This window comes from Gopherus flavomarginatus, chromosome 6, assembly GCF_025201925.1.
Source record: "Gopherus flavomarginatus isolate rGopFla2 chromosome 6, rGopFla2.mat.asm, whole genome shotgun sequence".
Lineage (NCBI taxonomy): Eukaryota > Metazoa > Chordata > Testudines > Testudinidae > Gopherus > Gopherus flavomarginatus.
The window spans coordinates 86,743,167-86,767,682 of NC_066622.1; the positions used below are offsets into that span (position 1 = coordinate 86,743,167).

General features: G+C 42.4%; 1 protein-coding gene across 1 annotated transcript in view; it reads left to right on the forward strand.

Annotated features, from left to right (window-relative positions):
- Nucleotides 1-24,516, forward strand: part of WAPL (WAPL cohesin release factor) — a 128,934-nt gene that overhangs the window by 65,129 nt on the left and 39,289 nt on the right. Inside the window, exon 5 of the mRNA XM_050958546.1 lies at nt 22,653-22,748. Coding sequence (XP_050814503.1) covers nt 22,653-22,748 — 96 coding nt within the window. The remainder of the gene's footprint in view (nt 1-22,652; nt 22,749-24,516) is intronic.

Below are 24,516 nucleotides of genomic sequence, written 5' to 3' on the forward strand. Positions count from 1 at the left end.
CAGTCATGAGGTAGGACCTAGGGTGTTTGTCTAACCTATTGTTAAGTCTCCACTGACTGGGATTCCACAATCTCACATGGTAACCCTATTTCAGTACTTAACTATCCTTTATAGTTCTAAGGTTTGTCCTAATATCTAACCTAAGTCTCCCTGGCTGCGGATTAAGCCTATTACTACATTTTCAGTGTAGTTTCAGTGAACATGGAGAACAATGGATTACCATTTTCTTTATAACACTCTGTAACACATTTGAAAAGTATTTATCGAGTCCCTGCCTCAGTCTCCATTTTTTCAAGGCTAAGCATACCTAGTTTTTTAACCTTCCTCAGAGGTCAGGTTTTCTAAAACTTTTATCATATTTGTTGCTCTCCTCTAGCCCTTTTTTTCAGCTGCACCACATTGATGACTTGTATTCAACGTGTGGTCAACTATAATCCCCAGGTTCTTTTCAGCAATACTACTACCAGGACAGTTAGTTATTCCCCATTTTGTACCTGTGTGTTTGAGTTTTCCTTCCTAAGTGTGTTGTGCACTTGTCTTCATTGAATTTCATTTTGTCGATTTCACACCAGTTCTTCCAATTTTGTCAAGGACACTTGGAATTCTAATCCTGTCCCACCTACTGCTTGCAGCCTCTCCCATCTTGCTGTCATATGCAAATTTTGTAAGCATACTCTTCACTCCATTATCTAAGTCATTAATTAAAATATCGGATAGTTCCAGATTCGGAACAGACCCTTGTTGAGCCTACTGAATACATTCCCTCCAGTTTTAACAGCAAATCATTGATAAAAAATGGTTACTCAGCTTTGTAACTGTTGTTCTTTGATATGTTCCATTCCATATACATTCCAGTTTAGGTGTGCGTGCGCCACGTGCACAGCCATTGAAGAATTTTTACCCTAGCAACACCCGGTGGGTTGGCCGTGGAGCCCTCTGGAGTGGCGCCTTCATGGCACTTGATATATACCCCAGCTAACCCAGCGTCTCCTCAGTTCCTTCTTGCCAGTTATTCTGACAGAGGGGAAGGGGGGGCGGGTTTGGAATGGGTATGAGCAGCACATCTCGAAGAACAACAGTTACAAAGGTGAGTAACCATTTTTTCTTCAAGTGCTTGCTCATATCGATTCCAGTTTAGGTGACTCCCAAAATCTACCTAGGCGGTGGGGTCAGAGTAAAGCAATGTGGATTGTCAGACCGCTCTACCGAACACCGCATCATCTCTTGCCTATCGGACAATGGCATAGTCGGACAATGTTGCAAGTGTGTTCTGAGGACCAAGTTGTGGCTCTGCAGAACTCCTGAATCGGCACCTGGGCCTGAAAAGCCACCGATGAGGCCTGGGACCTTGTGGAGTGAGCAGTGAGGAGCGAGGTTGATACACCGGCCAGATCATAGCAAGCGCGGATACAGGCCGGGATCCACGAGGAGATCCTCTGAGAGGAAACCATGAGGCCTTTCATCCTGTCCGCCACCGCAATGAAGAACTGGGTCGTCTTCCCAAAGGGTTTTGTATGCTCCATGTAGAAGGCAAGGGCCCTGCAGACATCTAGGGAGTGTAGCTGCTGTTCCTGGCGATCGGCGTGTGTTTTTGGATTAAAAAAAAATGGAAGATATATGTCCTGGCTGATATGGAAGGCCGATACAACCTTCAGAAGAAAGGCTGGAAGAGGCCGAAGTTGCACTTATCTTTATGAAAGATAGTGTAAGGTGGTTTGGAGGTTAGGGCTCTGAGCTCAGAGAGAGACACTGCACCAACATGATAGCGACAAGGAATGCCATTTTCCAGGAGAGGTAGAGGAGGGAGCAGGTGGCCAGCGGCTCTAACGGGGGCCCCATGAGTCTGGAGAGGGCCAGAGTAAGGTCCCATGTGGGAACTGGCTATCGAAGCGGTGCGTAGAGATGGTCTAGGCCCTTGAGAAACCTGCCAACCATGGGATTGACAAAGACAGAACACTCGGGTGAAAAGCTGAGATGGCCACAAGGTGAACTCTGACGGAGGATTCCACCAGATATTCCAAAATGAGGCATGGATGCCTGGAGAGGAGAGGTGTTGTGCTGAGTGTACCAGCATGAAAGCCGCTTCCACTTAGCAGTATATGTGGCCTGAGTGGAGGGCTTCCTGCTGCCCATTAGTACTTGTTGCACAGATTTCAAACACCGAAGTTCTGTAGGTTCAGCCATGCAGCATCCATGCCGTGAGGTGGCAGTATCATATGTTGGGATGGCAGAGGCGACTGTGATCCTGAGTAATCTGGAAGAAGAGGCACTGGGACTGGAGCGTCCACTGAGAGTTCCAGTCATGCTGTTTGAGCCACGTGGAAGCTACCAAAATCACTTGCACCCTGTCCCTGCATTCTTTGAGCAAAACCCTGTGCACTTGGGGAAACGGGAAAGGCATAAAATAGACGGCTCGTCCAAGAGAGCAGGAAGATGTCTGTGTGAGAGAGCCTAGGGTGTCGCCCTGGAGGAATCGGAAAACTGGACGTTTCCGATTGCTGCAGGAGGCTAACAGGTAGACCTAGGGAATGGTGAACGGTGCCACAACGCTGGGGAGTGGTGCCGGGACCTGGAACGATACCAAGACCTGGATCTAGACAATGAGTGGCGTTGACAGTGGCATCAGGTCTGGGATCTGCTTCTTGACGGTGACCAGTGGGCAGAATGATGATGCGACCGGGACCAGCATCGAGAATATGACTATTGTCGTGAAAAAGAGTGGTGCTGGGACTGCAGGTGGCGTCGGGAGCAGTGCTGGGAATGAGATTGGTTCCATGGCTCAACCGACGGTGCTGGCGGGTAGATCGTGGCCGGCACGCCTCAGGACGGTGCTGCATGTGCAGGTACTGCATGAAGCTGAGGGGATGCCGATGCCATCATGGCAATAAGGTCCTTCGCAGCAGCAAATGTATCCAGAGTGGACGGCAACTGGATCTTGACCATGCTGTGTACCGGGTAGTCCAGGGGCACCAGACTCAATGGCTCTCCCAGGGCCAGAGTCAACAGTGCCAAAGTTGTAGACTCTGCCCCTAGGTGCTCCCCTGCAGGACGCGCCTCCACAGGTGGTTCCAAGGAGGCTTGCCTCTGTGGAGGTGGGCCAGCCTTTTTCCAGTTTTGGTGCCACTTCTGGCCAGGAAAGTGGGAGTGGTTCTGGGTCGATGATGCCGGCTGCTGTGCTGGGGAGCGTCGGTGCCACGGATCTCAGTTAGAGTCCAAACGTGGTGCTGCTCCTAACGCTGCTGCTGGCACACCTAAATTGGAATCGATACGAGCAAGCACTCAAAGAAGAACTATTCCTTGAGTATAATCTTTCAACTAGTTGTGCACCCACCTTTTTAGTAATTTTTAGACCTCATTTCCCTAGTTTGATTTATGAGAATGTTATATGGGACTGTCAAAAGCCTTACTGAAGTTAATGTATATCACATCTACTATTCCTCTACCCTCTCCCATTCACTGGGCTAGTAACCCTGTCAAAGGAGGAAACTAGGTTTTGGCATGATTTATTCTGGACACATCCATACTAGCTATTACTTAAACATTATCATCTATAATCCTTACAAGCTGATTGTTCAGTAACTTGTTCCAGTATCTTTCCAGGTTAAGAAGTTAGGCTGACTGGTGTATAATTCCCCTGGGTCGTCTTTGTTTCCTAAAATGGGTACTATGTTGGTTTGCAGTTTTTCAGTTGTCTGGGACCTCACCCATATCCACAAGTTGTTGAAGATAATCGCTAACAGTTCAGAGATTTGCTTCAGCTAGTTCATAAAGTATAGAATCATGGTTCAACATGATTTGTTCTTGACAAATTCATGCTAACTGTTACTTATCACCTTATCTTCTATTTTGTTTATGAGGTCACCTGAGACTGTATCAGAAGCCTTATTAAAGTCAAGATATACCACATCTTTTGCTTCCCCCATCCACAAGGCTTGTTACTCTGTTCTTGATAAATCATGCTGACTGTTACTTACCACCTTATTATCTTCTAGGTGTTTACCCTAGAATGAATTCCATCAGACTCTACTGATTTTGAAAACATCTAACTTACCTAAATAGTCTTTCACATGTTCTTTCCCTAATCTGTCTTCTTTTCCTTCCCCCTTGTTAATATTAATCATGTTTGTGCTAAGCATCTGGTCACAATTAACCCTTTTAGTGAAGATTGAAGCAAAATAGGTGTTAAATACCCCAACCTTCTTGGTGTTGTCCATTACTAGTCATCCTTCCTTGCTAAGGGTAGATTATTTATGTGGACATTCTCTGTAGCTAAACACATATTCACTGCTTCCATTCACCTATTTCCTCTGAGATTTCTGACAGGATACCTCTGTCTTTCCTGAAGGTAGCTTGATTGCTCTCATTGAGGAAAAACAGGGTTGTGGCTATTTTTAAAGAGGACAAACTGGAGTTTCTCCAAAGATTTTATTCTTCAGCTTATACATTTATTAAATAAAATATTTGTCTTCATGGACTACCCACTGCCCCAGATGTGCTCCTTATTGAGCACAGGAGACAGTAAAACTGGGAAGGAAATACAAGGGAATGTAGAGAGCAAGAAGGAATGGAAAGCTGGAGTACATGCACAGCTATTTTGCACTGCTCCATAGTGATATAAAGCAGCCAGAGCATAGTGGTGAATTCGTCCCTAAAAGTTAAATAAAAAAAATTTGGTATTTAATAACTTCATGAGAAATACTGCATGGTAACATTCCCTTGGGGGTTCTTGTTTACTGTTGATGTATGTTTTCTTAATTACAATTTGATATTTTTTTTTCAAATTAAAAAAAAATGCTCAGCAAGTACATTGAGTACATATCCATTATTTAGGGTAGAATACTTTACAGGGATGTTGTAAATGTATTGTGTTTATAAACCTCAGGGAATTTAGAGTAAGGAATAAACTCAATAGAAATCCATAATGTTAAAGTATGGAAAAAAACATTTATGCTGACTCCCTTCATAACCACCATAGTATCACTATTCATAGACTCTGACTTCAGGGTCAGAAGGGACCATCATGATCATCTAGTCCAGGGATCTCAAACTCAAATCACCACAAGGGCCACATGAGGACTAGTACATTGGCCAGAGGGCCTCATCACTGAAACCTTTTCATACAGTGATGCAAAAGTATCATAAAAAATGAAGAGTAATAGAGTATGCTATTAAAAGCCCAAAAAGTCAAAGATGTTAGCATTACGCTGAAACTGTCCAACATTAAAGTGTTTTAAACCAGGTTTGGCACTTGGCATACAGAGACTTTAGTTTGTGTTGTTCCATGGCAAACACACTTAAAAAAAATTATGTTAAAGTTTGGAAATTTATTGGTTAGTATACCCAAGAGAAAAGGAGCTAAACGAGTCATAAAGTGCTTCAAAACTGAAATATGTTTTGGCTAAGTGTTTTTTTTAAATAGTCATTCTGTCAAAGTCCTTTGTTTAAACTAGAAGATATCAGCTAGAGCATGTTATATATATAAAAACATTTTTTGCAGGGGGAGAGGGAAGAGGAAGACCTGGTGGGAAGCAAAGGGATGGTTTTTATTACTCAGTTCCAAGATTTGAAGAATGCCTCCTTTTCCTGGTTTTGACAAACAGACACAAGGAGAAGAGACAGGAGAGCAAAGATTGGGGAAATAGCTTTGGTTGATGTCAGGATTCCGGATGCAGGTCAGTCACAAATGGATGCTCTGAGGTGACAGGTCAGTCATGACAGCAGTTGCCCTGCATTCAGACTTATCTTTCAGTCTGGAATGGGCAACGTTGTCTGGCTGGTCCCTAGGATAGCCAGAGCTAAATGTGCCATCTCCTCTCATTGTGTTGGTGCTGTATGGTACAGCTGACCTCGGGATCAAATGGAAAGCTGTGAGACAGTGGGCAGGAGGAAAGATAGTGGAGCAGAAAAGAACACACTGATGCAACAGTGAAAGCCAGGCTTCCCTGTTCAGCTCTAGGTTTCATGATGATGTAGTGCCTTTTTGATCCGTGGGAGGAGGATTAAGTCTTGGGAGCACAGCAGAGTCCTAGCAGCCTTCCCCCTCTTGGAATCCCTCGAAGTCCCACCCACGAAAGTCTCTTTAAGGGCTGATGGGCAGAATAGTCCATCCTCTCCTTTTGTTCTCAAATTAGGTCTAATTTTGGACATGCCAAGTTTGATCCATTAACTGCTGGTCCCATACTTTTCTTGTTTTCTTGTTAACACAGTCCTTGAGTTACATTGGTAAAACCTTTTTGTTTAGACTAACTTAGTCTTTGTTTTCCTTTCTTACTGATTTTATAATGTTATGTAACAGGCCAAGCTGGACTTCTGTTACCTTTTCCAATTATTTTTTATTACATGAGACTGGACCATTTCATAAACTTCCATCGACTTCCCCACAGTTAAACTCATAAATGAGGTAGTTCTACTAGTCCCCAGTTATCACAACAGTTGAGAAAATGGATACAATGATTGGCCACCTGTGCATACTCTGTTTATAAACTACAGCCAACTGTCCATCTACCCGTCTACTGTTGTTTGGCTTTCTTCTTGTAGATGTCAAAGTGAGTACTTGAGGAGTGGCTTGAATGTGGAGAGGAGCATGGACTTGTGGAACAGTGCAGGAGGGCATTCGGGAAGAAGGAAACAGCATGGAAAAGTGCTGAGACAGTTGTATGAGAAGCCTGTAAATGAAACACTGTGGCTGGTGTTAGAGTGGAGAGAACATTGTGATGTTAGAACTTGGAAACTGCACTTATGAGGAGTTCCTTCAGTGATGATTCTTGCAGAAGCAACTTTTTGTTAAGTGGTCTGGGTGAGGGATGCCATCCTAGGGAGAAACTATGGTTATTTGCATACTGGTCCCTATATGTATTCCACCATGGATATTTAAGCAACTGAGACAGGAAGACTTTTGCTAATAGTTTCTCTTGGCCTGCACCTGTGTTCCTCCTCACCTCATGCTCTGGACTGAGGATATAAGGAGTGCTACAGACCTCTCCATTTGCCACATGGTCTGAGGCTCAATCTTCCAGTGTCCAGTGATCCCCTTCAACTTTGAATCTATAAATATTCTGAAATAAAAGCTGCTTCCTTCCTGGTATAGGACTCAGATTATGTCCAGGATTTCAGATTTAAAGAGCTGTCTCTTGCACCCAATCCTTCCTGGTCATCTGTGACCATCAGAAGTGCCTGTACTTCCTTAGAAAAGTTCATATTTCCACTAAGTGAAGTATCTGTGGCTCCTTGCCCAGCCAAACCCAGCAAGCGTGGGAACAGAAATTTGGGAACCATCCAGTAGAGCAGGAGTTTCAAACTCAAATGACCACGAGGGCCACATGAGGACTAGTGCATTGAACCGAGGGCTGCATCACTGACACCCCCCCTCGCTGACTCTGGCCCCGCCCCACCACCCCTTCCATTAGGCCCTGCCCCTGCCTCACCTCTTTCCACCCCTACCCTGCCCCAATCCAACCCCTTCCCCGAAGTCCCCACCCCAGCGCTGCCCCCAGGGTGTGCAGGTGGTGTGCAGGGTGTGGCAGGGGGCTCAGGGCAGGTGGGTGGGATGTGGCAGGGGGCTCCGGGCAGGGGGTTGAGGTGCAGCTGCGCTGGGCTGGAGCCCACACCCTTACCTAGAGCGGCTCTGGGGTGGCAGCAGCATGTGCCAGGGCCAGGGCAGGCCCCCGCCCCACCCCATTCCAGGAAGCAGCTGGAACCGTGTCCCTGCAGCCCCTGGGAGATGGGGGGGGGGGCTCAGGGTTCTGTGCGTGTGCTGTTCTTGCCACTCCTCTGTACCTCCCACGAAGCTCCCATTGGCCGCGGTTCCCTGTTCATGGCCAATGGGAGCTGTGGGAGGCAGTGCCTGGAAGGAGGCAATGCAGGAGCCCACTGTCTCCTTCCCCCGCCCTGGCCCGAAAGGGCGTGCTGCAGGCTGCTTCAGACAGCAGCGCGGGGCTCACAATACCAGAGAGGGCAATCCCACAGGTAGGCCGATGGGGGGGGGGTGGGGGAGCTTGGCGGGCCACACGCAGGAGCCCCATGAGCTGTGTGTTTGAGACTCCTGCAGTAGAGTATGCTTTGAGGTCCCAGTCCAGTGTAGGCCAGGCAAACTCTATGTATGCCAGGCAGAGGCATCAGAGCATTCTTCCCAGCACCACTACCTCAGATACAGGGGCAAGCAAAGAACTAAAGACTCCCCTTTCCAAGCTCACTGTGAGGGTAAAAAGCCCTCTCAAAAGTCTAAAGAGAAGTCACCCTCCAGAGCCACCTTGAAGATGGTATCTGCTTTCGTGATGCCTAAGTCTGGTGACTCTTTGCACCAGGTTCCAATGAAGCAAAAGAGCAATGGTACCCAAAATATAGGGTGCATACAGGGTGTGGTGGAGCCTGGGCCAGCCCCCACAGGGAGTCAGGGAGGGAGCACCCAACTCTGTGCCGCCCCCAGGCATGGCCCCAGCCCTGCACCCAGTCACGTCCCTGACTGGCTCTGCTCTCAGCCCCAACCCCTAGCTGTAGGACCCAGCCACAGCTCCACTCCCAACCCTGACTCCCAGCTTCAAGGCCTGGCCACAGCTCTGCTCATGGCACCAGCCTTGGCCCCCAGCTACAACCCCACTTCCAGTCCCACCCCTCAGCCCCAGGCTGCAGCTGTGCTCCTAGTATCGTCGTCCCAACCTCAGCTGGGGTTGAGGGAACGGTAAGGGGCATGACATTAGAAGTTTGTGGACCACTGCTCTAGAGCCCATAAGGGTTACAGCACTGACCTGCAGTCTCCAAAGAGTGAGAGTGCCTCCACATCAGCACCACTGGAACTGAGCAAAGACAGATGTGAGCCAAGGCCGGGACAACCACCAGTACTAACAAAGGATGCCCAAACACCATGCACCACCAATACCAATGCAAGCTTTTAAGGACACAGTGGCTTCCAAGGTGCACAGGGATAAGACTCTTCATCCCCATCCACTAATGGCAACTGACAAATGCTTTTCTTCACTGATGGTACCTCCCTCCTATCCCCTGCCCACACACAATTAGAGCTCATGCAAATGTCTAGGGAAGAAGAGGAAGGCAGGGAGGACAAGATCCAGTCCTAGCACACATTCCAACAGGCATATCATCTGAAGAGGCAGTTGCCTGGCCTCGCTATCTCCTACAGATGACTCTAACCAGTTTCAGCATCTGTTAAGGACAATTGTAGATGAGCTCAAGAGTCCTCTGGAGGAAATTCAAGAGGCACCTCCCAGACTCCTGGATATTTTATGGAGTGCAGGACTTAGTAGAGTGGCACTCCTGTTAATGGGGCCATCCTGGAACCTGCCATTGTCATGTGGCGTACTCCAGCAACATGTACACTTACTCCTAAGAGGGCAGAAGAGAAGTACTTTGTCCCAGCCATGAATGATGCCTATTTTCATATCCCCTCACAGATCATTCCTGGTACACTGAAACCCCACTATAATACGATGATTGGGTTCCAAACAATTGGATCGCTATAAATGCAGGGGCTCTTCAGCAGTGCTCTGGCGGTTTTTTCTTTTTTTTTTTTTTTTTTCTTTTTTGCACTTCTGCTGTGCTCGGGCCGCATTTTTTTTCCCTTGGGGCGGCGGAGCCACCTTATGATCGCCTTATATCCGAATTCGCGTTATTGCGGGGTGTGTTATAGCGGGGTTTCCCAGTATTCACTATAGCTCCAAATCATCAGTACAGGGTGTTCCTGTTTTGAACTAGCAACAGCTAATCCATGCTTCTGACTCTATGGCTTGATATTCTTTCTTTACTGAGATGACTATCTATTGACAGGGAGATTATCATCTGGAGGTACCATCATTAATCTCATCCCTCCTCAGTCTTCTAATGTCAATGGGAACCTGAGTGTATGCAGAGATGTCCATTTTGATTCCTTCACAGACCATAGAATTTATTGGAGGAGCTCTGGACTCAGAGCCAGAGCTTATGTACCCCTGGACAGATTTCAAGCAACAGTTTAATCTGTCAACTCAGACAGCCCCATCATCTTTGGATATCCTCAAAGAATTGGACAGTCTCACTGTTCTAGATTTTCTGATCACCCTGAAAATCTCCTGTCTCTGCTTTGGGCTCCCCAAAAGTGCACTTGGTAGCAAGTGGTGCCTATCACCCTCCAATCAATAGACCCTCTGTTTTTTCCTGTCTACTGGCTGTACATTTTATAAGGTTCTAGTTAGGACCTTCTGTCAAATAACAGAATCCCTGCTCTGGCATGGGATCTTAATTTGGTCATTTTGGCATTAACCAAGTTTCCCTTTGAACCTTTAATAACATGACTGCTCTCCCATATGTCTGTGAAGGTTGCTGCCGTAGTGGCCATCGTGTCTCAACCAGTTGTCCTCATGACTGATCCATCTTATGCAATTTTCCATAGAGAGAAAGTTATGCTGACACTTGCAAACAAGCATAACTATAGACTGACCCTGTATGATGATGCTCCTCAAATACGGAACAAGTGGCAGAAAATTTCCAAGTGTTAGATCAGTATTACATCAGAAGAATGAAACTTAAGTAGCAAAATTAATTCTGGTTTAAACTTCAGAATTAAATGCAATTCCAAACCCAAGATTATGGCGTCCTCTGCTTCTTCCAACCAATGTAAATATCAGATATGAAAACTGCAGTATATTATCTGCTTTATACTGGTGTAATTGGTTTTCAAGGAACAAGAAGGCTTAGGGCTCCACTCAGTTCTCTTCCAAGTGCCCAAGCACCGATTGCCGGCACTGTTGGGAATTGCACCCCTGTAGTCACTGGGGGGGAGACTAGTCCTCTTCTGAATTTGAGATCGGGTCTTACTCTTCTTGTCCTCCAAAGCCACTCACCACTTCTTCCATGGATCCAGGCACAGGAGTACCATCAAGTGGCTGACCAGGAGTTCACTGGGGACCTGCACTGGTCCAGTAGCCCTATAGGAACCTGTGGGGCTTTCTCCAGGTTTCCAGGGCTTATTCCAGACACTCCTGTTCAGTGGCTTCGGAAGGACATACAGCACTGTCCCACCATGTGGCATTTGGTCCCGACTCTGGTACAGAATCCAATACCAGCCTCCAAAGAGCTGGTTCAACGGGATCCTGCTGATGCAGAAAGGGAGGAAGAGCATCTGCAGCCTGTGCTGGTCTCCCCTTCCCTAGATGACTATATGTCACCTCCCCTAGATGACTGTAAGGCTCACCAAAAGTTGTTAGAAGGTGGCCTTAAATCTGGATGTACGGATGGAGTTAGTAGAAGAGTCCTCCCACAGCTTGGCTGATATTTTGGCTCCTGCGAGCCCTTCCAAAGGAGTCCTGCCCCTCAATGAGGCCATTGTGGACCCAGTTATGACTTTGTGGCAGACCCCCACATCCCTTCCTCTCACTTCAAAAAGGGCTGAATGAAAATATTATATACATGCCTGTGATTGAGTTCCTCTACACACCCACACACCCCATCCTGGGGTCCCTTGTAGAGTCTGCTGCCAATGAACAAGAAAGGCAGGGACATCAGAGCACAACCTTGAAATCAAGGGACTCAAAGAAGTCTCAGAGTAGCAACTGTGTTAGTCTGTATCCGCAAAAAGAAGAGGAGTACTTGTGGCAACTTAGAGACAAACATATTTATTTGAGCATAAGCTTTCGTGGGCTACAGCCCACTTCATCGGATGCATGCAGTAAAAAATACAGTAAGAGGATAGAGGCAAACACCTACAAGATCTCTATCAAGTGTTCTTAGAATTACAATACCCACCTGCTGAAGTCAAGAAACAGATTGACAGAGCCAGAAGAGTACCCAGAAGTCACCTAATACAGGACAGGCCCAACAAAGAAAGGAACAGAATGCCACTAGCCATCACCTTCAGCCCCCAACTAAAACCTCTCCAGCGCATCATCAAGTGTCTACAACCTATCCTGAGGGATGATCCATCACTCTCAGATCTTGGGAGACAGGCCAGTCCTTGCTCACAGACAGCCCCCAAACCTGAAGCAAATACTCATCAGCAGCCACACCCCCATACAACAAAAACAATAACCCAGGAACCTATCCTTGCAACAAATCCCGTTGCCAACTCTGTCCACATATCTATTCAGAGGATACCATCGTAGGACCTAATCACATCAGCCACACTATATCAGAGGCTCATTCACCTGCACATCTACCAACGTGAGATATGCCATCATGTGCCGGCAATGTCCCTATGCCATGTACATTGGCCAAACCGGACAGTCTCTACGTAAAAGAATAAATGGACACAAATCAGATTTCAAGAATTATAACATTTAAAAACCAGTTGGAGAACACTTCAGTCTCTCTGGCTACTTGATTACAGACCTAAAAGTCACAATATTACAACAAAATAACTTCAGAAACAGACTCCAGCAAGAGACTGCTGAATTAGAATTAATTCGTAAATGGACACCATTAAATTAGGCTTTAATAAAGACTGAAAGTGGATGGGTTATTTCCCCCACTTCAGTTCCTCACATCTTCTTGGCAGTTGCTCGAAATGGACCATTTTTATTACCACTACAAACGGTTCTTTTTCTCTCCTGCTGATAATAACTCATCTTAACTGATCAGTCTTGTTAGTGTGTATGGTAACACCCATTGTTTCATGTTCTGTGTGTGTGTTTGTGTATAATTAATATATATAAAATCTTCCTACTTTATTTTCCATTGCATGCATCTGATGAAGTGGTCTGTAGCCCACAAAAACTTATGTTCAAATAAAATGCGTTAGTCTCTAAGGTGCCACAAGTACTCCTGTTCTGTTTGAAAGTCTGTTTGGTAGGAAAGTTTACTTTACCGTGTGTGTGTGTGTGTGTGTTAACTTAAAATTGCAAACCGCAGATGCTTCAATCACTGAATTTTTTCCTCCGTGGTACCTGTCAGGGCCTATAACCTGAGACCCGCCACCCAGGGCTGAAGCCCTTGGGCTTTAGCTTTGGCTCTGAGTGGTGGGGCTCGGGGTTTCGGTTTCAGCCCGGATGTCAGAGCTTCGGCCCCTGGCTTTAGCAAGTCTATGCCAGTCCTGGTGACCCCATTAAAATGGGGTCCTGACCCACAGTTTGAGAACCGCTGCATTAGAATTGAGGGTTTCGGACTTTGTGTGGAAAGTATTTGTCATGGTTGGTTAGATGACTGGTAAGATGTTTCCTACAGCTAAACTGTCGGCTTGTGCCCTTCTGATCCATTCAGTCATCTTTCAGTTCATATCCTGTATAGCCTGTGTTATTTAATGAGCACCTTTTCCATCGCCTGATTAAAAATGAAGGCTGTCTTTACAATAATTTGGTGTAACCAAGAAATCATATTGACTTAACTAGGTCTGTATCCTTTGCTAATCCAGATGCCTCTGTAAGGAAACTCCGTTACATTGACTACTTAATGGTTTGACTATTTGTGATCATGTCTTTTTTAATTTTAATTATAGGTATAAATGGACCCAAAGCAACCACAATAAAAACAATTTAACATCTTAATTTCTTTTTAGGACTGGGATTGAACAGAATTCTAATCAGGATTGACTGATTAGATTTTAAATTTAACTATCTGAAGATTGTGTAATGTGAAAGTAACCCTGCACTTTTAATGTATGGAGCTAGAGCGTAACATCTGGTAGCTGTCACAGAATGAAAGTAGGGGTCAACACTTTGGCCTATTAACAGACTAGATAGTGTTCTAGTGGTTCTGCTCATAGGTTGTATTCTTTCCCAGTTTCTCTTGTTAAGTTGGTGGTGAGCAGGGTGTGATGTGTTGCCATTTTGCCCCACATTCCAATGTCTGAGTGGAGGCAGAGTTTAGGTCCTCCCAGCTCTATATGTTGAACTGGTTCCCTCCCACGCTGTTCATAAGCAACTATTACTCAAAACTACAGCAATACTATGGGGAGTGTTGTCTTTGTCCTCCCACACTTGGTGTAGACAAAGACATAGTTGCAGCATTTTTGGATGTAGGGAGAGGTGGGGCTGAGAAAGCTAACGCAAGGGTGACAGAAGCAAAGATTACACAGGGAGAAAGGGAGCAAAGAAAATGGTAACCCCCTCAGTCCTAGCAAAAAAAAAAAACAACCCTGCAGGACAAGGGAAAGATGGCAGTAAAGTAAAGTGGAAAGGGATTTATGTTGTGGTTGGATTGTCTGTCTTTCAGCTATTAATAAAATTAACCTTTTTAGATGAGTATCTTAAAAAACTCAAACTTTTCCTGTACATTTGAAAGTGTGTGGTTAGGAGAGTTGATGCCTCACCACACATCTTCCAAAGACAAAAATAAGATTAATGCCCTTGAATAGTGTCAGTGTTTTTCATTTAAAATGATTTAAAGGTGACATGTACAGCGGGAGGGGGAGTGAAGTTGTGGCCTTCTTTTCCCAAGTGCCTGCCTGACCATTGTCATGCTGCTGCCAGAGACTCAGCACTGCAGGCTCTTGTCATTCATGTGACCAGACTTTTTACTTCCATAGAGAGGGAGCCAGCAGTTCATAGCTCATAATGTGAATAGAAATACTACTTTTGCCTTCAAATCTGCTTACTATAAATTGTAGTCTGGGCTTGTGACTAGCAGTACAGAGTGTTTGCCTGTGGCAGAGTTAAATAATTTTGGCAACATGAGGTTAACTCTTTGGGGGAAAAAACCCCGACTGCATTAGGCGTTTCCTAAGTTGAGAATGCCAAAATGGCAAACAAACTAAGGAGAAGGCCAAAAATTCCTTACTGTTCTCGTAGCCAGTCTTGGTCTAGGCTTACTTAACAGGACAGATGAATGTACAAAATATACTGCTTACAAATCAGTTGGACGAGTTTTCAGGGCTCCAGAAAACCATCCACTGAGCACTTTGGCTCATTTACTGCTTAGTCTGTTGCTTTTGCAGTCACGGAATCTGCTTCATCCTAACTGCAGTTGCCAAGAAATAATCCCTCAATAAGGGAGTAGATCAGGATTGGCTAAAAGAGTCCTATTCCATGCAGCATCAAAGCTGGCAGGAATTCCTCCTGAAGTTGTTAAAAGGGAGTGTTTGAGAGGAATGAGGCCTGCATTTACTGAAATTCCCTGTCTCTTCTAGTTTAGTTCATAGTCTTTACTGGGAAATCAGTCAGGCCTGACCCTTTTTGCTACTATGCTCCCTTGTCCTTGCAATTTCCAACAAAAGAAAGTATTTTCCAGTCCCTCAACATTTCTGATGTGGGTAGAGCTTCCCTAGTAGTATTTGGCCTTCTCTCTAGTACCCATTGTACAGACTGCGTCTCTTAGGCCTTGTCTAAACACAAGTTTAAATAGTGGTGTGGTTTTGGGTATAAAATATATGTGGGGATGAGGGAAGGCAACAGGCAATGAACTGTTAGGAAAGACCCAGAAAGTGGAATATTCTTTCTGCTGATACAGACTAACACAGCTGCTACCTCTGAAAGATGGAATTTGGGGAGACACAAGGAGAGCAGATAGCCTGATGATGGCCTCAGAGAGTAACTGAGAGGAGTGTTGGAGGGTGTCAAATAAATGGTCAATAAAAAAAGAGTGCAGTCTGAACTAAGTATGAAATGGTGGGATAACCTCACCAGAGTTTAGGAGATGGCACAGGAGTTTCACTTCCATTGCCCCGACTCTTGCTGGAAGTGAGTCTGACCCCTCCCTCCTTAGTAATTGGAATTGTCCCAATATGTTGCTTTTATATGGAATCACTTGTTTCTTTCTCCCCTTCCTCTCCCCACTCCTTTTCCCATATCTTCAGTGCTCCTGTGGGTGTGTTTTTTTTTCTCCTTCTTCCAGACAAGCTGTGTGGTATATAGAACTGGAGGATAAATGCTTTTCTGATAATGTTTGTTTTGATTCAAAGGAATGTATCTCTGGCATATCACATACTCTCCCTATTAACTGCTTTCAGGGTTCTGATACGCACGTGGTGAGGTGAATCTTAACTACTGGGAAACATGTTAGTTTTTCTTCCTTCATTTGACTGTAATACCATGTTCACTGGATACTTTAAGAACATTAGGTCATCTTCGCAAGTGTCATTGGTATTCATGGCATCAAAATATTTAATGGATATATATTTTCATTTAGTATAGGCTGCAGCTGCGAATGAAAGTTAGAGAAAACATTCTCCTGATTTCACATTAGTGATATTTTCATATAGAATGTAAAGCTCTGCCCCATGTCACTAATGGCAGAAATAGGAACAGATATTAGTGCAAGGTTTATATTTAGTCAAAGTAATGACTGGAGAAGTTATCTTTAAGATCTTTGATCATGTTAAATGTTTTAACAATTGACTTAAGAAAAACTGGTTTTGCTTGAGTATATCTGAGAATTATAGTAGGCTGTGATAGTAATTGAGAGTAAGGGAACTTTGTCATGATGCTGGACTTCAGCCAAGGTGTCTACATTCAGCTATGAAGTACTAATCACTTTGAACTACACATCCCCTTATGTTGAAGCATATACTTTACTTCATCATCATATACAGTACACCAAGTTTATGTGGTATTTTCAGGACAAATATCAATATTCAGTATATTAGTTTTAATTACAACGGTTTTTATTCAAAGAATAATGAATTAACTTACCTTGAAACCTTTTTTATTGGCCTTATTATAAATACTGTAGCTTAAATTACTCAGATGAGTTAGCAGCTATCAGTTAGTAGTACCTGGCATCCAAAAAGTGACCGTCAAACATCTTTCCATTACTTGAATCCAAATAGTGAGATTAAATTCACATTTTAACCCCTGGAGATTAGGAGTCAAACTTTGTTTTTACACTATTGCTGGCAGATTCTAGTCCAAAGGAAATATTTTGGCTGAAGAATTCACAGCATATATTATAGCACAACTCTTCATCCTGTGTCAGTGTACTGTTCTTGTGCTTTCAGGTGACATTCGTTTTCTCTGCACTGACTAAACATTTGTTCACTTCACAAAGAAAACTGTTCATTGTAAGTGGGGAATGAGTTTGCATATTGCATAAAAAATTTGTGAAATTTCTTCTTTGTCTTCAGGGTGGTGAATGCACACAAGATGACCTCTCTTTAATTTTTTTTTTTTTAAAAAAAAAAGAGAGAAAATAGACACATCATAAAATCCTGACTTTCAAATAATTTAGCGTGTTAGTTTATTAAATGTCTTGAGTTCTGGATATTAAATATAAAATGTTGATGAATGGTTAATATAATCATATCAATTGCTTTTAACAGGCAAATTAAATGCTATGGTTTTTTCTCCATTGTATATACCATGGCAGTGGTTGTCCCCTATATCTTGGACAGCATTTTTGTCTGCCAATAGTTCCTACCTTTCTTGTTTTGCCAGTATTTTCATCATGGCTCATGCCACTGGCTTTTATTTTCTGTTACATGTGTGAATGGCAGGCTGTGCTTCACCAGGATATATTTAGAATGCTAGCTCTCGAAATTTCTGCTTTGAAGCTTTTGAGGGATAGAAATTAAGCATGACCCATAGTATATGCCGTTAGGAAATGATCTTTTCAAAATAACAGCCACAACTGTGCATATTATGAAATCATTGGTATTAGTTTTGCTTTTGCGTGCCACCCCATCCAAAAAACCAGAATATTATATTCTTCATATCCTCACTGAGGCATTTATAGTTTCAAACAGCTGATAAATAATAATTGGAGATAGATATCTCTCCTAGAACTGGAAGGGACCTTGACAGGTCATTGAGTCCAGCCCTCTGTCTTCACTTGCAGGACCATGTACTGATTTTTGCCCCAGATCCCTAAGTGGCTCCCTCAAGGATTCAACTCTCAACCCTAGGTTTAGCAGGCCAATGCTCAAACCACTGAGCTATCCCTCCCTCTCTGCATGAAAACAGCAGCTGTCATTTTTATAAGCAGAGCTTTACACGTTTAGTGGATGAAGAATGAGAGTGAAGATCTCTCCACTCTTCTCTTCAGCAAAAGATACAGCTAACTATATCTTACAATGTATAAAGTTGCAAAAATGACAATGAAACAGTGAATTTCCCATTACGCAACACTAAGCTTTCTTTATAAATCTCACTCTAGATCATTATTTTATAGCACCCCTGTCATAAACAGATAGCTAAGGGTTAATGTCTCTTTCACCTAAAAAAGGGTTAACAAGCAGTGACCTAAAACACCTGACCAGAGGACCAATCAGAAAACAAGATTTTTTTTCAAATCTGGGTGGAGAGAAGTTTTGGGTGTGAGTTCTTTGTTCTTTGTCTTGTGTCTGTGCCCTCTCGGCTATGAGAGTGACTTTTCTATCTCCTGGCTTTCTAATCTTCTGTTTCCAAGTTGTAAGTACAAAGATAGGAAGACCATAGGTTTATATTGTTTTCTTTTGTATTTACATGTGTGTAGTTGCTGGAATGTTAAAATTGTGTTCTTTTTGGATAAGGCTGGTTATTCATTTTTTTCTTTTAAGCAAATGACCCTGTAATTGTCACCTTAATACAGAGAGACCATTTTTATGTCCTTTTCTTTCTTTTTATATAAAGCTTTCTTTTTAAGACCTGTCGAAGTTTTTCTTTAGTGGAGACTCCAGGGAATTGAGTCTGCAGCTCACCAGGGAATTGGTGGGAGGAAGAAGTCAGGGGGAAAGTCTCTGTGTTAGATTTACTAAGCCTGATTTTGCATACCCTCTGGGTGAGGGGAAAGAGAGATTAGCTCTCTCGGTACTTCTGTTTTCCAGGACTGGAAACAGGGAGGGTGGAATCCCTCTGTTTAGATTCATGGAGCTTGCTTCTGTATATCTCTCCAGGAACCCAGGGAGGGAACACCTGGAGGGGAGGAGGGGAAAGGGAAATAGTTTATTCCCCTTTGTTGTGAGACTCAAGGAATCTAAGTCTTGGGGTCCCCCAGGAAAGGTTTTGGGGAGACCACAGTGAGCTAGGCACTGTATAAATCCCTGGCTGGTGGCAGCTTTACCAGGTCCAAGCTGGTAACTAAGCTTGGAGGTTTTCATGCTAACACCCATATTTTGGACGCTAAGGTCCAGATCTGGGGGAAAAATGTTATGACAACCCCAAAATCCCAATCTAGTTTTTATAAATGAGACAAATTCAGGCAGAAATGCAGATGAAAACAGTGAGATAGGAAATATATTACAACGCCATCATTTTAACTCATTTTAGATATCAATAGGTTTTGTAGTATCCTTTGTGTAAGAAAATTGAAAAAATGATAGGTTAATCACTTTGTGAGCCTGTAATCCCTATGGAATTGTTGTAAAGGTTGTGTGTTCTATTTTGGGGGGAAATTAGAACAAATTCACAAATTTACCAAAAAAAAAAATCAGTGTTGTAACGAAACTTTTTTGAGAAATCTGGCATTTTGAACTGTTTGAGCAGGTGAGCTTTTTCTTTCCTTGATCAGTCCTTTTAAAATAGGATCACCAAAGCAACATTGTTTATATTTAAATGGTCTGTTTCTCAACTCCAGTTTTGCTGTAGACTAACATAAAACAAATTTCCAAAATGGTAGTCGGCCTGGTACTTACTGGTCACTTGATTATCATTCATAACTTCTTCACACCTGATTCTTCAGTTATCCTTACTCTGTTACAAGGAAGAGCCCATATCCCTGTAGAAGCAGTGGCTAAGGGGGAGAAAACATAGTAGCTTCCACTAGGATTGCTTCAGTTATATAAGGGTTAAGAGAGGATCTGAAGCACCAGCAGAACTGGAATCAACAGCTGACAAAAAATATTTCACATGAAAATGAGGCTCTGGAGAAGAGTGTTGAAGCTAAGCAGGAGTGAATGTTCTTGGATCTCTGCTTCTACTGAACTGTGTAGCGCTAACATGGCACACAGTAATCTGGACCAGGAACTGAAGGGATCTGGGGGTGAAGAAATTAGTTTGATAAATGTGCAGATTAATGAAGTACTAGAGGTTACCACAGGGAAGGTATGTCATCGCAAATGGGATTATTTAGAAGTTGAGGTGAGAGGTAGTTTAAGAGGCAGCAATGGTCCATGATGGGAAAATTTGAACAATACATCTTTCAGTTCAAGTTCAGACTCCTTGATGGGAGACCATTTAAATCAATCTTTTCTTTTGCTTTAGGGTAGCCATTTTATGATAGTCCTTTCTACAATATGTAACTTTTGTCACTATGTTTCATTAATGGAAAGGCATTAACAGAGTTTTTTATACAAACACTTGAAGAAACTTTATCTGGGTAATCAGAGTATTTCTTAACATGTTTCTGTGCAGTGCCGTTGTCCTGTAAATTGAGACCACTCTTACAAAGTTATGCAGAGTCGTGCACATTCCTTCTCCAATTCTAATATGAAACTGACCCTAAGTACATTCTGTACTGAAGAGTGTGTGTGTGTGTGTGTGTGCGCGTATGGTTTTTTTTTGTTTTTTTTTTTTTCCTCCTTACAGCAGGTCTGTAGATTTGAATCTAGGAAACTCTCTATCTCACATGCCTTCAGACACAAATGACAGTTTGGCTGCATTGTGGTTACTTGTGGACTACTCTACATCAATGTTAAGACATCCTCGTGTCTTGATTAGTAGTCCAAATTTTAGAAATGCAGAATTGGAAATACAGGGGATTACATGTCAGGATTGAGTTAGAGATGAAGGAAAATCTTCCACATCTCCTGGCAAGCACCAAATAATCCCTTATTTTTTATGAGTACCCACTTCACTTTAACTTAAAAAAAAGAAAACAAATCTCCAGAAAATGTCCAATTTTTTTAGTATACAGAAAATTATTTACTTAAATGGGGCTACTTTTAACACACTGATATTTGATTGTGATCTTAAAAATAAGAAACTATGAATGAATTTATTGGGTTTTTAGAAAGTCTAGTTTTGGTCATTATAAAGCAGTATGTGTTTGTTATTGGGCTCCATTTCCCTAGATATTAAATTCCAGGATTTGAAAGTTCAGTTTACCAGGGTCTAATACAGGGATGGGCAAACTATGGCCCGTTGTCTGGATCTGGCCCCTCAGGGGGTTTGGATCCGGCCTGTAGGATTGCCACCCCCAGAATGGCATGGGCCATGGCAGGCAGGCAGGGAACCTGCCCTGGCTCCGGTGCGCGCCGCTGCCACCTTGGAGCCACTCCAGGGAAGCAGTGCTGGGCCAGACCCCAAACCCCACCTGCACCCTACATCACAATTAAATAGCCCTGCAGGCTGAGCCCTGTGAGCCTGAATCAGCTGGCATGGATCAGCCGTGTGTGTCTAATTGCAGTGTAGACATACCTTTAATCACATAATTGGAGCCCTAATTTCTGTTATTTTTCCTCTTTTTTTTTTCTTAATTTTTTTTTTTTGCTATCATCTTTTTGTATTTCATTTGTATTGATTGTTGCTCTGTGGGGCAGGAGGCATCTTTCTCTTCTCTAATGAGCAGTGAAAAATTGTGGTGCTATACAAATGTTTAACAGTAATGCAGCTAATTGGTGTACATGACACAGAGCAGAAATTCCACTTCTGAGCATTGGCCTTCTAAACCCAAAGGTATGAGTTCAATCCTTGCGGGGGCCATTTAGGGATTTGGGGCAAAAATCTGTCTGGGGATCGGTCCTGCTTTGAGCAGATGTTTGGGCTATATGACCTCTTGAGGTCCCTTCCAAACCTGATATTCTATGATTATTCCTGACCTCCCCAAAAATCTTTAAATTTATTATAGTAGGAAACCTACTAGTGTACATAATGTCATGTTTACTACACCTTCAAAGAGAGCATGCATAGTCCAATAAGAATAGGGTTTTTAGACATAGGTTTACATTACTTTTTGGGCACAAGACTTTTTTTTTCCTTGTGCACGGCTTCCCTTTTTGGTCATTTTTAAACGTTAAAAATAGTTTTAATACAAGAGGAAAAAGCTACTTCACATGATTAGTGAGGGCTTATCTAACGGAAAACTAGAATATGTAGTTTACTGCTTGAATTATGTTTATGAATCAGATTTCCAGGCGTATGTAAAAGAAATCATATTAGTATATTTATCCTTAACTGCTATTTCGTGTGTTAAGCTTTTTTCATTAAACTACTGAGGAAAATTTCATTTTTATATATCTTTTTTTGGTTTGTCCTGACACATGTATGGGCAGCAGTTAGAAAGAATTCTAAATATTTTAACACATGGCTGTACCAAGGGGATAAGAGAAATTCTCAAACGAAATGCATCAATTTAAGATAAATGACCAGATCCAAGTATATTGGCTTTACATTTTTAATGAAATCTTCAGTGTATATGTCTGCTGGTAATGTATAACAGATAAGTTTGTCTAAAATAAATCAGTAGAAATGCTGAAAATTATTGTAATTTAAAAGAAGCGTTAATGTAGACATCATCAGAAGGGTATTCACTTTGAAATATGTATGTTATATTCTTCATAAATTCATGGTTTTACACCTGAAAACATGAAATGAATGTTACCTATCATTCTTAATATTAGAATGGTAGGGGTCAAATCAGCTTAAAGTTGTGTCAAGTAATTTGTATTGAAAAGGAACTTAATTTAAAGTAAAATTCCTGTGTTGTTGCGATGAGAACATGAGGAAAAGAGGTAAGTTAATTTTGAAACATTGCTTAGTTGTTTTTTTTAGAAGTATTAACAGGTATAAAATGTTAAGAAATGAGATTTCTTTTTGTTGGTAAAATATTCACTGATAGTGCTACATTTCTATTAAGATATAACAAGCAATTATTTTATTTTTCAGTCTCCAACAAAAGCTGTGTATAATGCTAGGCACTGGAACCAGCCAGAGTCAGAGGCTTTACCGGCACAACCAGTATTGAAAACTCCACCCATCCCAGTGAGTAGGCTGTTTTTTTTTCTTCCTTCTTCAAAACTTTATTAATTCTCCCTAAATGCTGACCAATATTTGGAAATGATGAAGACAGGCTACTCAGAATGAAGTCCAAATGGTCATGTTAGCCACTGGGTGTAAGAGTCAAAAGAAATTAATTGGAGGGAGAATCCTCTAGTAAATTCTAAAGGGAAAAAAAATACTAGAGTTAATAACTTGATTTCATTGTTCTTTTTAAATATGAAAATCAAGTATTTTAAATGACACGTGAATTGTTCTAACGAGTTGTATAAGACAGTTTTAAGAAACAATTTTTTTGCTCTGATATCTAGGATATATAGACTGAACAAATCAAACATAACAAAAATGTCCACAAAAATTGTTGGTGAGAGGAGAAGGCTAAGTGCCATGAACCATTCTTAATGAAAAATAATTCTGAATACAGTCTGTTCCAAGTAGGAACGTATCAGTGGATTGTCATTGAGAGAGAAAAGGAGTTGATTGCTAGCTGGCCAGACTCGTCAATTTCAGTGTTAGTCAACAGTTACATTAAACAGAATCCAGTGCTTTTGGCCTATATATTTGTCTAGAAGCTGTCACTTAAGTGAAGAGAATTCTGTTGTAGTGACTCTGCTTTTGTTTTATATTCAGGCAACTGAAGTAATCAAAGTGTAAATAATTTAATACTGCTATACCCTCGGCATCCATTGCCCTAATTCTTCAGTTATTTCCCACATGAGCCTGACTTCCTCCACCCTTCTGTTTTGAGGTTGACTACTTTAGCCTATTGGATCCAGATCTTTCTTGATTACTTCACAGTCACCATTGCCTTTTATAGTGGAGCCTCCCTAAAACGTTAACTATTTTGCCTGGGACTTATAAGTCACTTTTTAAAAATAACTCTTAGTTAGTAGCAATATTGGGGGGTGGGGAAGGGAAAGTCTCAGGGCCACGATCCCTTCCACAAAAACTATAGTGAGGCACAACAGTCATAAATCTAGATTGAAACTTGTTGTTCTTCACTGAATACGCTAAACCTTTGGCTGAGTCATTATTTTGTGAAGCACCATGATAGCACTGCATAAATTAACAAGGTCAGCCTTCAAGTCAGCTACTCACATAACAGCAAAAACTGATTTCTTTGCTCATAGCTCTTCTTAGATACAAAATCTTGGAGGCCTCCAAACCTTTCTATATATTTTTTAAATAAACTGCTAGATAATTAACATTTTTAATCTAGTCTCTCTAGATTAGGGATAGAGGCCTCATAGTGTATAGAATAGGCTTTTCATTTTCATCAATTTTTCACTTAATATTTGGGATTCTGGCTGTCAAAATATTACTTCAGGAATATGGTAGAGATCTGGTTAACCTCAGTCCTCTAAAGGAATTGTTACTGTGACAAGAAAACAAATATGTCTTCGATTGTCCAAGAGGTCTATGTATATGTTGAGTCACTGGATAAGAAAGTATGCTCTCAAAGGTATTTTTACTAACAAAAGTTATTGGCTTTATTTTTATAGTTTATATGACCAAGGCTTAAGAATAGCTGTGGGATTCCCCTGTGGTCCAAAAGTTCATAGGTGATTCCTGGACTGGATGAGACTGCCTCCTTAATTTTGGTAGCTACTTGGAATGCTGCTGTTGATTCCTTAGAGTGGTAGAGAAATGACCGTTTCTGAAAGTACTTGTCCTTACGTATATTCCGCACATGGGTTTGCAAGTGCCTGAGACTAGAGATTTGTGACAGTTGGTCCGTGCCTGTGAAGTTGCT